Here is a 20,688-nt window from a genome sequence, read left to right as displayed (position 1 = left end):
GGTAATGCAGTTCTGATGCACGGCATAAATGTTTTTTTAACGTTTTTTTTATTTTTTCAGGCTAAACTCTCAACAAATTGGAAGAAAGTTCACTTTTGGAGAACAAGTGTCCTATATTTGTGATGAAGGCTACCAGTTCAGCACTTCAGCGCCTACTCAGTTTACGTGCGGAGAAAATGGCAGATTCCTTCCTATGGAGGATTCGCTTCCATTTCAGCTTCCAACCTGCAGTCGAGTATCTTGTGGTTTTGCTTTGGATGTTCCAAATTCTATACTGGTGGAAGGAAATATTTTGTCTGAAATTTTATTTGAGGTGAAAAGTTGCTGTTTTAGTACTTCAAATATTTTTTGTAGCCATGAAATATTATGTTTTTCGAAAACCGATCGTATCAAGAATTAACAATGCTAGACACATGTTTTGCCCATGAGGTTGGGCTCATCAGTACTGTCCACTTATTCATGCCACCGACTATCGACTGCAGCCTTTACGAGTCAATTGAATGTTGTTGTTTTTTTACATTTTACAGGACATCATACGATATATGTGTTTGGATGGGTATATCATGCGCGGCGAGTCCACTCTTTTGTGTCAAGCCAATAAGCAATTCGACAACTTCCCACCTACATGTGAGCCTGTCGAATGTGAACAACCCATTGTGGTGAGAAACACCGCAATAAATGGTGAGGCATTGTTTACTTTTGATGTTTATATTAATCGGCCGATGTAGTTTTGTCTTGCTATGTCAAGGGTTGACTACCTTCCTCTGAGTTTTATTTGTGCTTCTCAGACCATGATTGGTAGATATATGTCTTAATAAACTAAGTAGGCCTAATAGCTGAGAGCACACCAAGTTGATAAAATCAAGTTCACTGTAAAGCATTCGCCACGCAACTGTGCCTCACTAGGTAGACTACGTCATCTCGCTACAAATAAATGAAATAGTTATTTATGCACATAGTGCATATAATATCCGGCGAAGATTTAAAACAGACGTTAATAAACAGACTTTCATTGTTTTCATTTGATTACTTTGTAACGGAACAAAAATGACTGCTGTTGAAGCAGAGGCTTGAACTTCTTTGGAGACTGCATATGACTGCAAAATGCGACTACTTAGGCTACGGAAAACTTCTTTTAACCTTTAATGGACTTGTTTTTACACAACTTTCTTGAAGTCACTGGCACTACTTTTGGAAATGTCGCGACTTACCGATGCACTGAGGGTTACGTGGAAGATAGCGGCAGATCGACTTGCAGAGCGGATGGAAGCTGGTCTCCAGTTAACTTGTCGTGCGAAAAAGTGGATTGTGGTGTTCCTCCCTGGCTCGAGTTTGGGTTTGTTGGTAAGAATTACATGTTTATCAATTGATTAGTGATCGTATTTATATCGAATAGAAACAACTCAATGTTACATAAATTTGTATACTCAACAGTTTTTATGTACTGTACTCAAAAACGAATTATAACGACCGAGTAATTTAGCTGACTGGTGATAGGCCTGCAAATGTTTCCACTCCAAAATAAATTTAAAAGACGCTTCAATACTTGAAAATAATGTTACCTATAGTCTGGCGCAACTTTATAAGAGGTATACCATAAATTCCCCTATGCTGAAACTTCACCAATTATTAATTCGACCAATTAGAGCGACGTAGATTAGTGGAGCATGACATGTTATTTTTAACTGAAGTTGCGTATGGAGCGAAAAGATACTATCAGTTACAACGTGTGATATATCAACGCACCAAAGAACAGAAATGGGTAGAAAATAATAACAATGACTATAGTTTGATATTTACACTGTATCCATATTTTGCGGATAAATATATGAAAATATTAATCACACTGTATTATTTTTCAGACGTAAACGGCACAAAGTTTGAACACGTGGCTACTTATCATTGTCGACCGGGCTACAATGAATCCGGTACTTTCTTCCGCACGTGCTTGGCGTCAGGAAATTGGTCAGATGCTTGTCAGAAATGCATTCCAGTCGATTGTGGACAACCTGATGACCCTGTTAATGGCTTCTATCTTGCACAAGGCAACTTCACATACAGCAACATCATACTGTATCACTGCAATGAAGGTATTCTGCTTAGGATTCTTAAAAACTCGCTGAGTCAAATTTGTTTCATGTTCTTATTAAGACCCCGTGGATGCTTGAAATACAGTACAATCCCTCAAAGAACACAGGAAAGAATTGGATAAATGACGTTTTCTTCAAATTGCGTTCTACTAATACTAATAGGCGACAAAAATGTATTGTGTTGGGAGTGTATTGAGAATGGCAATGCATTTTGAAATTAACAAGTCGGTTGACTTCACGTACATATAAAAGGATCGCATGAAATTGTTGTTGCGTATATGCCTGCATTGCATCATTGTTCAATGTTCATGTTGTTTGAAATAACTAATCACTTGTTGTGGCGAGGGTTTAGCTTGTTGCAATACGATACATAACAAACGTTATACCGATCATTACAATAATACCCGACCAACATAATTCAAATGCTGAGCACTCTCAAATATTTTAGACCCAATTACCTTATAACATTGTGCTTTCAGGGTACGAAATGAGTGGATCGATATTCTCTTCATGCAGTGCGGATGCTCATTGGTCGCATTCTCTACCAAATTGCAATCGCAGGTCGTGCGGTCACTCACCCACCGTGTATCAGTCAACGCGTTCGAGTGTTGAAATGCATTATGGCGACCAAACAACATACGAATGTGTCTTCGGGTAAGCATGTGGTGATCATACTGTGATGGTCAGAAACGAACACAAACTAACCCAGACATATATAATATGTTTTATACAGCCATGTTCTGAACGGCGTAGAAACTTTGGAATGTACAAGTGATGGAACCTTCAGTGATGAACCACCGACTTGTGATCCAAAGCCTTGTGGGGAACCACCGTCGGTCAGAAACGCTCATTTAGTTTCAGGTACTCTTATTGAAGTCAGCACGATCACACTGTGCGATAAAACTCGCTTAATGTTGACAGACGCTTGTGAGATTACTGTAGACACAGTTTTTATGCTGAAACTCTTTAGTTGATTGTGCATATCTATTGTGACGAGCTACATTACATTGCAGCTTAAAGACGATATTTTGCTACGAATGTTTTGTTAATTTTTCGATTTTGATTTGTATTTTACGTTTTTATGTTGAAAACTTGTGCAATACACTTTTTTAATCTGATAAATTAAACCCTATTCCGACTGACGGGTTCCGTCCATACCTTTAGCAAAAAAACTTTTGGCAAAAATTTACTTTTAACAAAAAAGCAATAGAAAAATACTAGTAGAGTACTGTATGTGTGTCCACTGAAGATTTTAACCAGTTTGTCAATAATTTCGAATAACGGTCTCAAATATTTTCATAATAAATAGCACACCAGTGAAATTAAGTTAACAACAATAATAACCGCTGCTTGATTGCGTGTTCCTTTAAAAATGATATTACATGAAATAGGGTGCATACTGCAATCATCATCATCATCATAATCCATCGTCGGTTTGTTCTCCACTAGTGGGGGTGGCCGATTGTTTTCGCGCAGCAATTGTTTTAATCCCTCTTCTCCATTTCACCCTGTCTCTTGCATCTTCCTCCTTCAGTCCGACTTTTTTAAATTCATCCTTCACTTGTTGTTTCCACGTTCTTCTTGGACGACCGCGTTTCCTCTTCCCATCCACCTTTAGATCTAGTGCCTTTCTAAGAAAACTTCCTTCCTCCCTCCTTATCACATGTCCATACCATCTTACTCCATTTGCCCTTGCCAGTTGGTCTATGGTCTCTCTCATTTCTAGCATATCCAACAATTCTTCAGTCCTTTTTTCCCTTCTCGTTTTCACCCCACACATTGCTCTCACCATTGACCTTTCCGTTCTTCTCAGGATTGCCAGTTCACTCTCTCTCATTATCCATGTCTCGCTACCATATAGCATTGCAGGCCGCACACAGCTCCGATATACTTTCCCTTTCATCCTTAGTGAGAATTTTCTGCCATACAACATTTCCCCACATTCCCTGAACTTTGCCCAGCCCAATCTTGCCCTTGTTGTCACCGCTGCTTCACATCCACCACTTCCATTTATCCGATCACCCAGATAACAGAAGTCTGTCACTGTTTCGATGCCATGGCAGAACTCATCATCATGGCCTTCCACTTCATTCCTTCCTTTACTGCATTTCCCACAGACAAAACACTTCGCCAATCTTGTTGCGGCTCTCTTGACATTGATTGCTCGAATCTTTATCCTCGGACTGGGAAAGCTTCTTGAATAGCTTAATCCTGGCAGTTTCGCATACTTGTAGAGGCTTCGGATCACTGACGCAGACCCGGTCACCGAGATTGACAGAGTGAAGTTTCCGATTGTTAAAGTCTTGTTGCCAGGTAACTATTCCATCCATTAGATGCCACATCTTGCGTGTACCCACTTTCCACATTCCTTGCATTGCATTGAATTTCTCATCACTCTCTTGCCACATATTCCACAGGGATCTACTTTGCTCTCAACAACTGTTCCTTCTGCTCCACTCACCATCACTTTTGTTTTTTCAAGATTCACCTTCATACCCTTGGTTTCAAATGCTTCTTTCCATTTCTCAAATGCAATAACTGCAATAGCATGCATAATATTTAACTTTAAACGGCTGTAAAGTTCACACGTTTTTCAATTGTAATTCTTCCAGTTTTTCTTCACTGACATAATGACTCAATGTAAAAAATGCAGCAACAATAATTCCGTTGCTGGAATCATCTTGTGTGTTGTTTTTTTCATAGACGCAGAGTACGTATTTGGAACATCCGCCGACTTCGAGTGCGACAAAGGTTATGAATTTGTATTCAGTCCGATCTCTGTATATTGCACTGGTTTTGGTACATTCGAAGAATCATCAGAGTTGGGTTGCGATCCGGTGGAATGCCCGTACCTTGATGACACTGAGCATGGATCACTTTCCCAACATTTTGGAAGTTTCAATGAGTCTGTGTCTTATACTTGTGATAACGGGTGAGGAAAAATGACGAAGTAGTTTTCAACCAATTCTGTGTTCAATTATCTTAAAGCTGTTGAGATCTGCTGCGTACAAAAGATTTATAGAAAAAAGCTATTTTCAAGTTTTTAAAGCCCAACAACTACTCATCATTTGTTTAGGTATCACATTGAAGGAAAACCAATTATCACATGCAACGAAAATGCGTCGTGGTCATTCCCCCCTCCTCGTTGTGATCCTAATCCATGTGGACCTGCCCCAGTTTATCCTAATGCTCATGTTACAAGTAAGTTAACTAGTCATTATATGCAACGGAATGCGCCTTGGATATGCAGTGACTGCAAACTAGTGGCCTATATTTCAATAAATAATATCTGCTGTGACTTAGTAGGATACAGCACCTTAGTAGCCTACAATACATGTTGGAAAGACCTGGAAAGCTCATTCCTACTCTTTGAATACTTACGACATGACAATTTATCTGCATGGAACACCATTCATTTAATTTCAAGCAGATATAAAACTTACGTATGTAGGGCTGCCATGTTAAAATTTTTTAATCTTAGCTCAGACCTACTGTATACCGTTTCTGATTTAGCTTGATATAGACCAAAGCGCAATGCAGGACTTGTTAGTAAATGATCTGCTAGACCTATATCGAAAAATACTTCTATTGGAGCTATACTCGTTGACAACGCCATGTGCTGTGTGGTTGTTTATTTTATTTTATTGTCGAATGATGACTTTGGCATGACAGGTACATCTAGCCGCCTTTCTATCTATCACTGTTGCAATAACAAATTTTTTTGCCAACTTTCGGTAAAATATATGATTATGACCTTAAAACAGACGAACAAGAGGTATACACTTTTAAAATGGAAGCAATATATGAATGCAATGAAGGCTACGAGTTTCCTCCAATCAACGGTGAGACGCATTTCTGTGAAGCCAGCGGTGCGTTCAGCGGGGGCGATGTAATTTGCCAGCCTATAACTTGTCTTGAGCATTCTCCTATTTTAAATGGTAAGTTTCTTTACAATAGTAATAAAAGGTTTCTGCAGACTCTTAACCTCAGTTCTGGCTTCTCGGTGTTTTGGGAATTGCTAATCATAAATAATTGTAGGATCCATGTAAAAGGATTCAACCAAACGTATAAGTAATAACGTATGTAAAAAACGTATGATTCTTTATAAGTATGATTCTTATATATAAAACGTATGATTCTATTTGTAATCAAGAGTACTGATGAAGCCGCCTTTACGGCGGCGAAAGCTCTACCAATAAATTTTTGTAGTTACCAAACCTGGTTGATTTTTTATTGATTTCTTGAAATTTTTTTGAAACATTATGAAGACAATTCAGTTTTTGTGATCAAAGAACTAGATATACAGTTATGCTAACGCTTTAATTGTGCCGTATGTTGTAGCCTATTTATGAAGACCAAGCATAGTAGTAGCCTACTATTGGCTGTGAAAATTGTAGTCTACCAACGGTTCATAATCTGTCGTTCGGATATATTTCTTAACTGCGTTTCATAAACAGCCGTTATCACAAACAATGGAATTGCATACTTGAGTGAGGGTAAGCTAATGTGCGACAACGGATATCAACTCAGCACTGGAGAAGACGAAATTAACTTCATATGCCAGGTAGTACTTATCTCCAAGTAGTGCATTTGAATACAACAGGAAGGATATGAGCAAATTTTTACATCAATACGGGATTTTAAGTGGTTTGGAATTTACAAACCTCCGAAATATAAAGAATCATGAGTTTGTTCATCACCGTATACAAGTGACCCTATTTTTTTATCAAAGCTAAATTATTTTGCCGTAATCAAGAGCAGTGCCATAATACCTCTGTTAACTCCATACTCTTTTACTGAAATGGAAGATCAATGCTCCAATGTGTACTGTATGGAGGCTCATGAGCGCTTAAGAGAAATAAGGAACATTGCGAATTTATACACAGGCGAGTCAACTTTGGTCACGTGATCTATCAGAAATCACGTGTGACCCGGTATCATGTGATCCCTTGCCGGTGGTTTCGCACAGTGATATAGATGTAGAAGGTCCAGATTTCACAAACATCAACGGAAATAGTGAGCCAAGGAAAACATCTCTTCACTTACATTTCGGGCATATTGTCTCGTACACTTGTGACAGCGGCTACTACATTAACGTGAGTATATCTTAAAGTGCGTTTTAACTTTGAATTTTCAAATCTGTAGATGGGGTGATGATTACTGGCCACTTTATCTCAAGCTTTTCTTGCTTTTAACATAGAAACCACGAGCTACAGAGCAGATCTTACACCACTGTTCGAATAATTCCAATTATGCTTCTGTATAGTGTATAATCTGGTTTTGACTAAAGTCGCTATGTTTTGAAAAAGTAGGCTATCACATTTCTAAATTCATACACTACACTCTCAATGCTTCACATGGCAATGTATAACATAAAAAGTTTCATGGCATTTAGCTTTTCCAAACTTTCAGGGAAGTTCAGATATTTCATGTTTATCTGATGGTATCTGGGACCACCCAACGCCCTCGTGTTTACCAGTGAATTGTGGGAAACCTCCCAATATTGCCAATGCCAGAACTGCAGGTGAACTTATCGTATACAAATGTCAACACCAACAGTGGATGACATTCGCAGATTGTTTATTGGGTTGCTGTTTAACGCATGGCTGCAAATGTTTTGCTTTCAAGAAATTGTTTCACGTTAAGTTGGATTGCAAACATATTGAACAATTTTGTCATGCTCTGTCACAAAACGTCAGAAAAAAAAAACATTGCTATCAGAACCTCCGGTATTCCTCTTTAGCTATCAGGTTAAATGAATTCCTTCTTAAATAATTGTCAATGTCTGATGCACCGAGTAACCTGCTTAAGCTGTCGAATCAATTGCAATGTAATTACAGTATGTTGTCAGGATTTTACAAGGAAATTTGATTCCTCAAAGTTGTTGCTGTTCATACCGTTATAATTTCAGCGATTAATTCTATACCATTAGATTTACGTTTACCTTTGTTACAGATATTAACTACACCTTTGGAATGCGTGCATCTTACAGCTGCGTCACTGGCCACATCAGCAACAGTGACACTAGGATGACACGGACATGTCAAGCTGATGGATTCTTCGACGACAACCCGATTGTATGTGAACCTATTCCATGCCCAGATGCCCCTGCTGTGGAGCATGGCACTCCTTCATCCACATCTGCCGTCTACAATGAAGTTGTGTCCTATCAATGTGCTGAAGGGTATGATTCACTGATTGGCTTGTATTCAGTTGGATGTTTGGTTGGTCTGTTTATTGTGTCAGTTGGTAAATTGTGTTCTCTAAAGTGTGTCCAACTTTTTGTCTCCCTAACCAAACATTTGTAGTTTACATGATATCAACTTACGTGCGAGCGTTTTCTCAAACTGTTCCCTTTTTTTTTATATGAACAAAAATAAGGATCAACATCGACTCATGGAATCACTTTAATATGGCTTTGTTTTTCTTCAGCTACGAGATTGAAGGCAATGAGATGATACGATGCGGAAGCTCGGGAAAATGGACCTCAGCCCCTCCCATGTGTTCACCTGTTCAATGCAATCCTCTTCCTAATATTCATCACTGTAAGAGTCAGCTAATGATGACTTGGCTGCGCTGGATGTACATCATCTCAGCTAGCAAAATGTGTCCATTTCAAATCAATTGAATCGACGTTGCAGACGTTGAATCGATGTATACAGAATGGATTTTGTTTCCTGAGATGTAGTGCAGTTTATTTTGATCTCATCGTCAACCATTAATTTTTATTCGACTGCTTCATCTTTCACATCACTATATTGATTCTCAATTAAGACTCTCGCTTTCTTAGGCCCACTTTGCATGCTGTGACAGCGTAAGACCGTGTTTAAACCTGCATTCAAAGCTCGTTGTCAAGTTCTTTTCGACGGACACAAGACGTTTTCAGTACCTCTGACTTTAGGGCTTTTTCAAATATTTACAACATTTTAACGCTTTTATTGCATTGAATTATTAAATATGTAGCAGTGCTCCACCAACGGATAATAATGCATCAGTAACCATCATACGTTTGCATTGAAAGCTTACGCCTTGCTGGATGGATCTTCCTTCCAAGATAAGGGTGTTCTTCATTGCAACTCTGGCTTTCAGTTGGATAACGAAGAGAACAAGATATCGTTTACTTGCCAGGTTTATTGCCACATAATCATTAAAAGCAGAAATAGTTTGTCCGTAAAATAAGTAGGCTAGTAGGCCCAATATTTTGTAAAATAAGTAGTAGAGCTGTTTATGCATTCCTTTTACAAAGATGAGAGAAGTGCTACAAATTTGAACTGCAAAGCTTTTAGAATTAAACTTTGATCAATTTTAAAATCAAATGTTTATTTAATAAATGTTGTATTTGGAGTTTGTAGATTCTTTCAGATTAATATGTTTATTTTTGATGTACAAAATACGGTTGTAAAGTTGAGTTCTTGGAAAACATGTTAGATGATTTTTCCCAATTTTTAACTTACTTTTGCGCTTGTATTTGTTCCTTACATTTTCTTTTTTTTACTTTGTGTTCAGGCAAATAGAAGCTGGTCTTCAAACATTTCTGACGCCAAGTGCAATCCTATAGTTTGCGAATACATATCAGGAATAAGCAACGGTGCAATTACTGTTATCCCGCCTAGACACGGGACAGATGAGCTTCCATCTGGTCACTTTCAAGGAAACTCACACACCTTTGAAACACGATTGTCCTTCACTTGTGATGCTGGTTATACATTGACAGTGAGTTTGTTAACTACAAAGCTGGACATTCCTTTCAATAGATTCCTTGTAGGTCTAGTTTTAAAAAAATATAACACCGATTACATCGCATGCATTTCAAGGCGATTTAAGTTTAAACTGCAGTGCAGTGCTGCAGATTGCAGTAGTGGATTTGATTCTGATCAACATCTGAGCTACTAAAATAGACGTTTAAAAATCGCATCGTATCTGTAAACAAATGATAAAGAGATATCAAATACATTACAAAGACGACGTTGGAGATAGCAAGTAACAACAAGGCTAACTGTAGTCTGTAGTTAACATAGTTCGATGTTATTGTAATGTCTTTGTGAAGTTTTAAAGTGTGCTCTTCAGTCTTCACTGTAGTATATGTAACTATAGAAAGCCTGTGTCAAGGTGATGCCATTCGTTCGCTTTGACATAAACTGTCTTTATAATAATGCGTCTCTTCAAGCAGGGATCTGCTTCTATCAGATGCGAAGCTGATAAGATGTGGAGCGATAGGCCACCGAGCTGTGAACCCGTCGAATGCCATGAGCCGGTGAACGTTCCCAACGCCATACTGATAAGTTGGTCCACTATGAACATAGTTACACGACTTACTTCACAAAGATGCAAGATGTGAAGGCTGCTTATTATTCATGGTGTTTGTGGTGTTAGCATTACCACCTCCTAGTTTTAACCGTTAGAAGGTTGGGCTCCTGGAGTCTTGCTCAGTTTGGGGGGGGGGGGCTATCGATTCTTCTTATGCTTTAGAAGTGATATCTCTGTTATTTTTTAAGGCACGGTTTCAAAATTTGCGATTCACTTTGTAAAATTGTTCACGCTGAGCATATCCAAAAATTAAAACTATGTGAATTTTAGAACTGCTCATATGCGTTGAAATGTTGAGGTGACTTATGACTGTACTTGTGGCGTAAGTTTACACATTATTTTTTGGTAGAGTAATGAAAAACATGCATTGCAATGTTGTGATTAAAATTTTTTTACATAATTTTACATACAGCCAATTCCCTTCACGCTGTGAAACAGTTAGGATTAACGAAACATGGGCCAAATTAATTGCTTTCATCCAGTTGGTGGGAAAATTTTGAACAATAGAATATGAAATATTTCAGGGGATGTGCTGAGAAATGCCTTATATCTCTCAATTTATTACCTTTATTCGCTCAAAATTTCAGCTCAGTAGAGGTGAATAAAAGTTAGGAAAAGTCAAGAAATCTCGTTTTCGCAGCTTCAGTGGTTTTAGAAATACAACCGTTGGTGCAAAAAAGTTGAATTGACAGCCCCCCCAACCTTCAAAGGGTTAAGTATTAGGCTACATGTGCTAGTTGTTATTAGTGTTGGGTGTTTTTGGTAATATAGTTTAAAAACATATTTTACTTAATGTTTAGTTAATAAAAACATGATTTAACCGTTTCGTGGTATCGTACATATAACATTTTTTAGCGGAAAGACACACTTTCGGAAGAAAAGCTGTCTATGAATGCATTGATGGATACGTTCTCTCCAGTGCTGGAAACTTCCGTATTTGCAATGAAAACAGCAGTTACAGTAATCATATCGTTGCCTGCTCCCCCAAACCTTGCCCTGCACCCCCAGCGTTGGCACACGGAAGGATTATCACTCCGACAGCTAACCCAGTATTTGGGGATGTAGCGAGCGCTCGTTGTGACCAAGGGTAAGGCGACAATTTTAAAGACAATCTTATTAGTCGAATATTTTAGTTAACAGTTTTTCGTGACTTTGCAATTGTAAATGTGATAATTTTTCAAATTTGAACGTGAAAAGTGCAATGCCGCAACTGTTACAAGCTACCAGCAGCAGCCTACCTACGCAGACAACCACTTTATCTATTCCATATCTGGTCAGATGCGTACCAGATCTGGTAAAGATCTGAACCAGATAAAGTGGTTGTCTAGAAAGCTAATCATGGAATTCAAGAATAACTTTCCTCCTGTTACTTCAAAAGGTTTCTTCTCAAAGGAATTGACGTCTTTGAATGTCTATCTTCTGGTGAGTGGAGCGAAGCTGAACCAACTTGCGAACCGCTGGTTTGTGGTCCGGCACCTACGGTTGCGAGAGCGATACCTATGGACGGTAAGAACACGGGTCTCCTTACCTCTAGGACCATTGTGGGTCGCTCTTTTGTCCGTCTTCAAATGTTGATTTAATTTTTCTGTGGAACCCTGTTGTAGCGTTGCGTAGGTTTATACGATCATTGTACAACATAGCCTAGTCATTAGTCAGTTCTCCATCAAAGTTTATTTGCATTAAAGCTTTAAATATACAGTATAATACTTTCTACAAGTTAAAATGGAGACACGAGACAGCAAAAAAGCTTGTTTCAAACTTAGAAATAACCACGGTTTAAGTCTGCTAATATTTTAGATGCAGACTGATATCATAGAAAATGGAAATACAGTATTCATTGAAAAATTTTGTTTCGGCATTACAAACGAAGCCCTGTTATTTTAAATATTCTTTGAACTGACAAGATAAGAACATTTCATTAGTTTTTGCTATTTTATTTGCTCCGCAATAATTTCGTCTTTATTCAATTAATTTCATAACTTTGCTTTCAGCCAACATGAGCTCTAATTTGATAAATCAATCTAAAATCAAATATGAAATTATTGGATCTATCATTTTTTTTTTACTATAGTCACTTTGTGGAATGAAATTCTTAGTAAAACAATAAAAAATGCTGCTTTTGTTTGCTGATGACGTAGAAACTCTGGCTTTCAGACGATTCCATTGAGTACACATACGGAACTGTTGTTGCTTACGAATGCGCGGTTGGTCATATTTTGCAAAGCGCAAGCAACGTCATAGTGTGCGGTCCTGACGGGTACTTTGAAGAAAGCACAATCGATTGCGAACCTGTTGTTTGTCCCGACCTTCAAAAACCGAAGCATGGTAAGGGCAAATAATATAAAGCTTTTGATGGATATCGGCAGTCGATACAATACCAGTGGCGAATAGCTGTTTAATCTTGCCGGTTTGTTGATGCCCAGGTCGTTTCAACGCATTGATTGTCTGGCGATGAGGAAAATTTATAACGCAATCATTTTTCACATAACATTTCTTGAATCTTACTTTCATATGTTCACTTTTGGTAATGTGGAATCACTTGAACTCTTTCAGTTCTTTTCATCAAGTAATAAGATCTTCAATCTTTTATAGGAACAATATCAGGTGCCGGAAGATCGTATGGAAACGAAATGAAAATAGTTTGCGACGCTGGATACGAAATTAAATCAGACAAACAAACCGAAGCTTCACTCACTTGCATGGTAGGTGCCATAACTTTTCAGAAGGTGTGACATTATATAATATGAAATATGGTTATTACCTTATAAAACCTCTACAGTCTGTTTCACCCTAAACGGGGGATCATTAGAAGGTTCTTGTTGAAATAGAATAGTATAATAATATAGCAATATTATTAAAACAATGAAAACTATTAATACTACAAAAAGTGCTCAATGCCAAGCAAAAAGGCAAAGCAGAGCGAATTAAATCAAATGTAGTTATTACTATCTGAAGCCTTTAGAAATTGTTTCACCTAACGGATCATCAGAAGGTCTTATGATGATCCGTTAGGTGAAACAATTTGTAAAGGCTTCAGATAGTAATAACTACATTTGATTTAGTAATATTATTATATAGATATATATAATTACAAAATAAATAGCAACTTTTGCGTGCTGAGTCTACAGCAATAGTTTTAATTTTCATTTATTTTTAAATACGCACAAGACCCCTCTCCCAGACAGGATGAGAACTTTGTGCAAACACAAAGTGTTTTTTTCCATCGTTTCACCGTCTGGCAACGTTGCAATTATGTAAAAGGACAACATGGCGTTTATTAGAAACAGTTTATATTTAAAACCAGGCCAGATGAACCGTGTTTGCATGGTAGAAGCAGTGTGTAAGCACTTCGCCCTTTTGTTCGTCAATACTGTAGTTGAATGAAGCTTTCTAAATGTCAAGACTGTTGACCTGTGTGGCTGTAGGCTGAATCTTACCATCAAAACTAATGCTAAGCAACTAATTTGTTCTTTTGTACTATTTTAGCATACAGGGCAATGGTCACAAGACCCTGCCAGCATCAAATGCACAGGAATAGATTGTGAGCCTCTTTTACCTTTAACGTCTGGTCGACTTGAATTCCAAGAAGATATAGCCAACGATACCAATCTTGAATTAGTTGTTCTCACCTACCCAACTTCGGTCATGTACAGATGTGACCATGGTTATATTTTACTGGTAAGAATTTATAAAGTTGATTGTGAGTTGTTTTTTTTCGGTTGGAAATATTTTGTCTTTGGGAATGTAAAAAATATAGCAATTATTTCAGTTTATGTTTTGCAATTAGCATAGCCTACCTGAGACCGACATAAAAGGATCAGCTGTGGCGCGGGATATACCAGGGGGCCAATAAACGGAGGAAAGTGGTTCAAGCCTTATGAAAATTAAAACGTACATAAATTATATCATTTGCGTATAACCGACTCAAAAACTTATTTACATATACGTTTAAATGAATTCATTCTATTTCTATCGATTACTGTTGTATGCTCTTCATACGAATTTGAGTTCTTTACCGTATACGATATGTACTGTAGAAGTAATAATCTTATGCCGTGACGTCATGTATCAACTAGGGTATTTCAAAACGATTCTGCTTAACTGACGGAACATGGACAGGACATACTCCATACTGTCAGCCTGTTGATTGTGGTCAGCTGCCTCGCTTCATCAATGGAGCCATCAGCGTATCTACCACGTAACTACTAGTTTGTAGTTTTTTCGGCTACACTAAACGTCTCTTGTAGTGTTTTTGCATGGTTATTGTGCTGTCTTGTCGGGTTTGGTAAAGTGTTTTTTACTCAATGTAGTTCACATTTTTCCTCCTGAAAGTTTTCTAAAAACACATTTTCTAATAGATTTATATGATTGTTGTTGTTGCAGTCAAACTGGTTTGTGACTGATGTAAACAAAGCTCAATGGGAAAAGCACCAAAGACATAGCTTTATTTTATCAATATTTAACCTTTACTTTGTATAAGCATTATCCTGCGATTAACAAGCAATTCTTTTCAGGACTTTAGACAGCACTGCTCATTACAAATGCAACACCGGGTATCGCTTGGAACCACCAGAATCTGCCACCAGGCGATGCAAAGATACGGGATCTTGGAGTGGTACCTCTCCATTGTGCAAGCGTAAGAGCACATATAGGCTACGCAAGCTTACAGTAACTGATGTTTTATCATTCGCCAATGCCTGGTTTGGTTGACCTACAGGGGAGAGGGTTGTGTAGGACTCAACGTAATGTTAATCATGAGGTTGTAAAGCTTTAATTTAACTATTTTATTTTTAGTGATTGACTGCGGTGATCATCCAGCGATCAAACAAGGCGCGTTGTCGACCGCAGAAACTGTGTTTTACGGTTCCGCTGTAGAAATTACGTGCGACAAAGGTTACTTACTGGAAGGAAATGCTTCAAGGTAGGATGACTTTGTGGCCAAACTTTACAATGTTGTACGGTAATCTATAAAGTGTTGAACGTATGTGAAAGTGTAACATGCTGAGACGGGTCAATACTTCGTGGCAATAAAATTAAAAAAATCACAAGTAAGGTCTACTTTATATCAATTGTTGAAAGTTTTGAAAGATAGCCTACGTACAAAGATTAAACGTGTGCTGATGTCATCTCAGCATGTTTTACTGGTTCTTCCAACACTAAATAATTTGAATGTATGCACTCGCTGTTTCTTGCAATCTACTGCAACTTTGAAGTAGATTGTACTGTGAATTCGCCATTGTTGTTATGTTACCGTTTTACTTGATATAAAAACTCTTGGACTTGATCGTGATCAGATACATTCTTCATAGAAGTGCAACGTAGAGGTACAATTTTCCTTGGTCGATTTTTGCAGTTGCAGTTAGTGTAGCCATAGCTCCCTAAAGATAGCCTACGGCCTGATTTGTCACATTTTGCAGAAATTTCCAGATTTTGCCAACTTTGGGCGACTGTTCAAATAAAATTTTCTTTAAATTATATTTTTTCGCCTTCTTTACTGTTTTCCCCAGATGGCACAATAGGTTTTAACACCATTAGATGTTGAAAAACAAAAACAATTTGATTTCGAAGGTTTTAGTCAGACTGTTAATTTTTCAATAACAGTCTGATTGAGCGTTTTTCAACTAATTTTTCTCATTTTCCATTGCTTTTCCAAGGCAATAAAAAGCTTTTATATCCATAAGAGACAGCAAAAAGTAAAGACATCTCAGAAAATGTCAGTCAAACACTAGCAGTAGCTGTAATCAAAATCTGCAAAATGTGACAAGTCAGGCCGCATCTCCAGGTGGCCATGGTGTAGCCTATACTATTGTATCTTATTTATTTATATTTTCTACGTTTTTCTTAGTTTTTTTTAATAATACTTCAACAATGAACAACGTAGCCTATGGTACAACATTACGCCAAAATGTTCTGTTGGTTTCTTTTTCACAAACGCATTTTTTCAGAACGTGTGGCACATCCGGTTTGTTTGATGGTTCTCCTCCAAGATGCGTACCTGTAAATTGCGGCCTGCATCCATTTGTGGAAGATGGAATAGTAAAACCAGACGGGGCGTCCACATATCAGGAAACAGTGAACATTACATGCGAAGAAGGTTTCAAGCTGGAGTACGGTACGGAGCACTTTTGCAAATTTAATGAAACATTTAAACGACCCCTCGGCCTTCACCTGAGCGTAACTAAAACCAAAACAATAAAAGCTTCTAATACAAGATGGATAAGGTAGATTTAAGCTATAGTATAGCATTAAAAAATAAAAATGAGCAACTTTTCAGGAGCCCTCATATTCTTTGTAGGCAATGTTATAATATTCTGTGTCTCATAGGCAACGAACAGAGAGTCTGCCAAGATGATGGGGAATGGTCTGGAGAGCTCCCTGTTTGCGGACCCGAAGATTATTTCGGTCAACCTGCTTCTGACTTCGTATACGGCTTCCCTCAGCAACCATTGCCTTGTGGAAGGCCAATTGTTAGAGGAAAAAAAGTAAAGGTAATATAGTACGACTAAAATATATAGGTAGACCTGCTATGGTTATAGGTAGGAGGCCTACTTCTATCTTTAAGATTGGTGATTTAGATAAAGTGGACAAAAGTGAACGAAAATCACTTTTCCGTTTTGCAAAGACGCAGCCACGTGCTCTCACATCCTTTCGAGCATTGGACAGACGCTCTCGTTCACGCAGTATCCAAGTTTTGTTTAAATTAAGACATTGATTTACAAACCTGCGTCAGTGGTTTAAACCTTTACAAGTATGCGAATGAATAATCATCCAAAGGCTTTCTCAGTCCGAGACTAAGGATCAAATCAACCAACCACCATTGAAAGCAATATTCGCTTTCAATAGGCAGACTTAGCTGAATTTTAACATGACGATTTAAACTTCAGCTCGTGAACGACGCGGAATTGGAAGATTATTATGAACCAGGCAGCGTGTTAACATTTTGTTGTAAGAGTGGCTATCGTCCTCGTGGCGACCTAACTGTGCATTGTGTTGATGGAAGTTGGACTGGTGTACCAGAGTGTTTACGTGAGTGCAACAAACATCATTTTTACCATTTTTCAGCTTGGACTTGTTCAGCATACAATCTTAACAACTGCATTACAACAATTACTCCTAGAGATACAGACTGCTCACTAGCCCTGATTCTTTCTAAATATTAACTGATAGGTACATAATAAGCTTACATCATACTAACATACAATTTACAAACATATAAACGGTACGCCTAATGTTGTAGGTCTACAATTCAATCTGATCAGTAAATGCGAAAGATCAGGAGCAGCGAAATACCATTTGGTCATCCAGTCTGCTGTGAAGAATTGTTTATTTTGGGACTGCATTCTGCAAGAACATGACCTATTCGTTCAGATGCTGCATTAACATTGTCATGCTTTGTCTTTCGCTGCCTAGCTGTTGTGTCGTATTTGAGTCGATTGGTCCGGATACAAACAATAAAATAACGTAGTTGTCTATGTTGTTGTTTACAGCGAGATGCAAGCATCGTTGCTTGAACAGTGGAACGTGCAGCGGTAGAGGTTCGTGTTCTTGCAGAAATGGTTGGACTGGGTCGCGATGCAACCGACCGACATGTTCTCTTCCTTGTCTCAACGGTGGCTATTGCACTTCTCCATTCCAGTGCAAATGTTCTGCAGGGTGGACCGGTTCAAGATGCCAAACAGGTGAAATAAATTGAAAATTTTCCAAATCTTAAAACTAACAAAACATATAACTTTTGTAATGATTCAGCGTCACTAAAACGATAACTTCACCTAATATACAGTAAATGCAAAATTTTGCAAACCAAAAAGTAGTTAGCCAGACTTGACTTTGTCATTGATGACGTATACGATGCTGTCTGTCAATTTCTATTCCGGTTTCTCGATGCTATTGAGACTGCAAACTCACAGAAGGATCCTTAGTTAGGATGCAATTACCGAACTATTAAACATAGCAAGTAGGCTAAATAGTATTGACCAGGTTTTGAAACTTGTATAATTCATTTATAAAGATTTCGCTGCCCCAAAGGCAGCTTCTCAGTAGCCTATCTTTTTCAAATAGAATGTTTGAGACAATTATAGGCCTATGCAGAAGAAGTTACAGCAAAAAAACAGACGGAAAATATAAGACAAATATATTTGTCAGATTTAGCCCATAGATATTTTGCAGTTCCCTTAACGTTATAGTAAGGTAGGGTCAGATACTAAATTATAAAATGGCTTGAACGAAACATGATTGAAATTGTAGCCTACACAACAACAACGTACACAGCCGTAAAATGCAAAAACTGACTTCAACTCCAAGGCTGTTTTTTTTGCACCATTGTCTGCATCATAGATAAAATAAGTTGGTTGGTTTTGAATCTTTATCCTCGGACTGACAAAACCTTGATAGGTTTTTCCTGGTAACTTAGTTTCGCATAGCCTACTTGCAGAGGCTTTTGACGCAGGCCCGGTCACTGAGATTGACAGAGTGAAGTTTCCGATATTTGAAGTGTTGTTGGCGGGTATTATTCCATTCATTAGGTGCCGCTGAATGGAGAGCAGTCCTTAGAATGCGTTTGCTCAAGCGCACACCACGAGACTCGAACCAACGCCGCTTGATCTTGAATCTTTTTTGTTCACGAAGTTACGCGCTAACCAACTGAGCTATCGTGGCGAAGTTCTACATTTGCATCTGTTTTTATGCTACGGTTTCTTTTTGCATGAAGATAGGCTGTCTATGTTAAGCATCGAGCTCTTGACATTTTTTCTCGATTCACTTCACTTAACAAACTAGCCGTAGGCTACTGTTAAGATGGGAATCAGCAACGTCTACAAGCGTTGACTCAACATAAAATAGATCTGAGTAAAATACTAACTTTTTCGTTAAGTGAGAAATCCGCTGCAATTTTTTGTGTTTAAGTGGCATTTTTTAATGTAGGCTACATTTCGCATCCAAACAAAAATAAAATGACCATCCAAACTAATGTCTTATTTCCTCATGATTTAGCCTACTCATTTTTTTGTTTTCACAAATTTCCTTTTTCATGAGTTTGTTGATCAGATTTCCTCGAATTAGGAACTTTCCTCGCAAATGGAAGCCATTACTGCCCTACAGTGTTCACAGCTGTGTTCTCACCACTAGCCACCATTAGGCCTAGGCTCAGTAGTCAGTGCTCACTTCACCGCAAAACAATGGCGTTTATTATGTTACGATGAATGTCTAAAATTCTTTACAATAATCTTTTAACTAGGTAGTAGCTTACGCCAATTTTTTGAAAAATCTAGTAATCAGAAAGTTGCATTGCTAGATTACAGTAAATTTTTGGAAACCAAGTAGGTTGCATACCGTCGCCGAAAAGTCACATAGAAATAAAACCTGCTGAAAATATAAGCAAGAAAATTCAAAATAAGTTACAAAAAAGAGGACATTTGAGCATTTTCGAGTGTCATTGGAGGACAATTCATTTTTCTTGATAATAGAGGACAAATTTTCTTAAAAGAGAACATTATGGTATACTGCACTTTCTTGTTTCAGCTGAATGCCACGCGTCTTGCGAGAATGGCGGCATCTGTATTGCTCCCAACCAATGCAATTGTCCCTACGGTTACTATGGCAACGATTGCTCCCAAAGCTATTTCACTGACCTGTGGTAAAAGGCGAGATGCATACGATTATGTGTTCACAAGTTTGCTCAAACTTTCGCAGGGAATTTTTTTATTGCTTGGCAGTACAGGGGTTAGTTGCATCAATGGAACCTGTTGCTGCCCAACCAGCCAAGTTTTATGAGATGTAAACGTTGTAATGCAACAAACGTTCGATGAAGATAACCAATGTTAAGAGTTCATCTGAACTTCATGTGCGCTTGTTTTATATTTTTGTATTGTTTTCATTCTCGCCTTCTTTGATGACGGACCGGATATGACTTGACTACCCATTGCTTGTAAATATTGATTTTCTTTTTATTAAACATTTTTATTGAAACAGCAACCAGTAGGCTGCAGTAACAGTAGTGAGCAGCAGCAAAGCAGTATTAAAACAGTTTTGTCACATTACGCATCCTATTGGATCATCGGTAGACGGTAGAGTCATAGGAAGATTTGATGAAAAGTTTAGTGACAAAGTTTTGTTTTAGAATTATATTAAAACAGTTTGCAATGATCAGAAACAAAAATACGTTTGCTGTCGTTGTCTCTGCTCCCCTTGCTGTGAAACTGATTAATTGATTGAAACTTTTTCCTTGGACTGGGAAAGCTTTTTTGAGAGCTTAATCCTGGCAGTTTTGCATACATGTAGACTAATTATTGTAGAG

The 20,688-nt window shown here is 38.0% G+C and overlaps 1 protein-coding gene across 1 annotated transcript in view; it reads left to right on the top strand.

Annotated features, from left to right (window-relative positions):
- The window catches only part of LOC145778993 (sushi, von Willebrand factor type A, EGF and pentraxin domain-containing protein 1-like), a 108,905-nt gene extending 88,541 nt beyond the window's left edge, over positions 1-20,364 (top strand). Inside the window, exons 82-111 of the mRNA XM_082590574.1 lie at positions 61-313; positions 528-681; positions 1,177-1,344; positions 1,863-2,090; positions 2,570-2,744; positions 2,824-2,951; positions 4,794-5,022; positions 5,167-5,291; positions 5,855-6,028; positions 6,548-6,654; positions 6,977-7,186; positions 7,503-7,614; positions 8,046-8,274; positions 8,523-8,635; positions 9,112-9,218; positions 9,597-9,803; positions 10,258-10,372; positions 11,253-11,484; positions 11,776-11,903; positions 12,552-12,722; positions 12,990-13,099; positions 13,884-14,075; positions 14,474-14,595; positions 14,912-15,033; positions 15,192-15,318; positions 16,343-16,509; positions 16,722-16,885; positions 17,282-17,423; positions 17,885-18,076; positions 19,914-20,364. Of these exons, the coding sequence (XP_082446700.1) occupies positions 61-313; positions 528-681; positions 1,177-1,344; positions 1,863-2,090; positions 2,570-2,744; positions 2,824-2,951; positions 4,794-5,022; positions 5,167-5,291; positions 5,855-6,028; positions 6,548-6,654; positions 6,977-7,186; positions 7,503-7,614; positions 8,046-8,274; positions 8,523-8,635; positions 9,112-9,218; positions 9,597-9,803; positions 10,258-10,372; positions 11,253-11,484; positions 11,776-11,903; positions 12,552-12,722; positions 12,990-13,099; positions 13,884-14,075; positions 14,474-14,595; positions 14,912-15,033; positions 15,192-15,318; positions 16,343-16,509; positions 16,722-16,885; positions 17,282-17,423; positions 17,885-18,076; positions 19,914-20,032 (4,822 nt within the window). The 3' untranslated portion in view covers positions 20,033-20,364. The remainder of the gene's footprint in view (positions 1-60; positions 314-527; positions 682-1,176; positions 1,345-1,862; positions 2,091-2,569; positions 2,745-2,823; positions 2,952-4,793; positions 5,023-5,166; positions 5,292-5,854; positions 6,029-6,547; positions 6,655-6,976; positions 7,187-7,502; positions 7,615-8,045; positions 8,275-8,522; positions 8,636-9,111; positions 9,219-9,596; positions 9,804-10,257; positions 10,373-11,252; positions 11,485-11,775; positions 11,904-12,551; positions 12,723-12,989; positions 13,100-13,883; positions 14,076-14,473; positions 14,596-14,911; positions 15,034-15,191; positions 15,319-16,342; positions 16,510-16,721; positions 16,886-17,281; positions 17,424-17,884; positions 18,077-19,913) is intronic.
- Positions 20,365-20,688: the final 324 nt, after the last annotated feature.

This window comes from Aplidium turbinatum, chromosome 10 (assembly GCF_918807975.1).
Source record: "Aplidium turbinatum chromosome 10, kaAplTurb1.1, whole genome shotgun sequence".
Classification (NCBI taxonomy): Eukaryota; Metazoa; Chordata; class Ascidiacea; order Aplousobranchia; family Polyclinidae; genus Aplidium; species Aplidium turbinatum.
The sequence above is the reverse complement of the archived record's forward strand: the minus strand, read 5'-3'. Positions and strand labels throughout refer to the sequence as shown.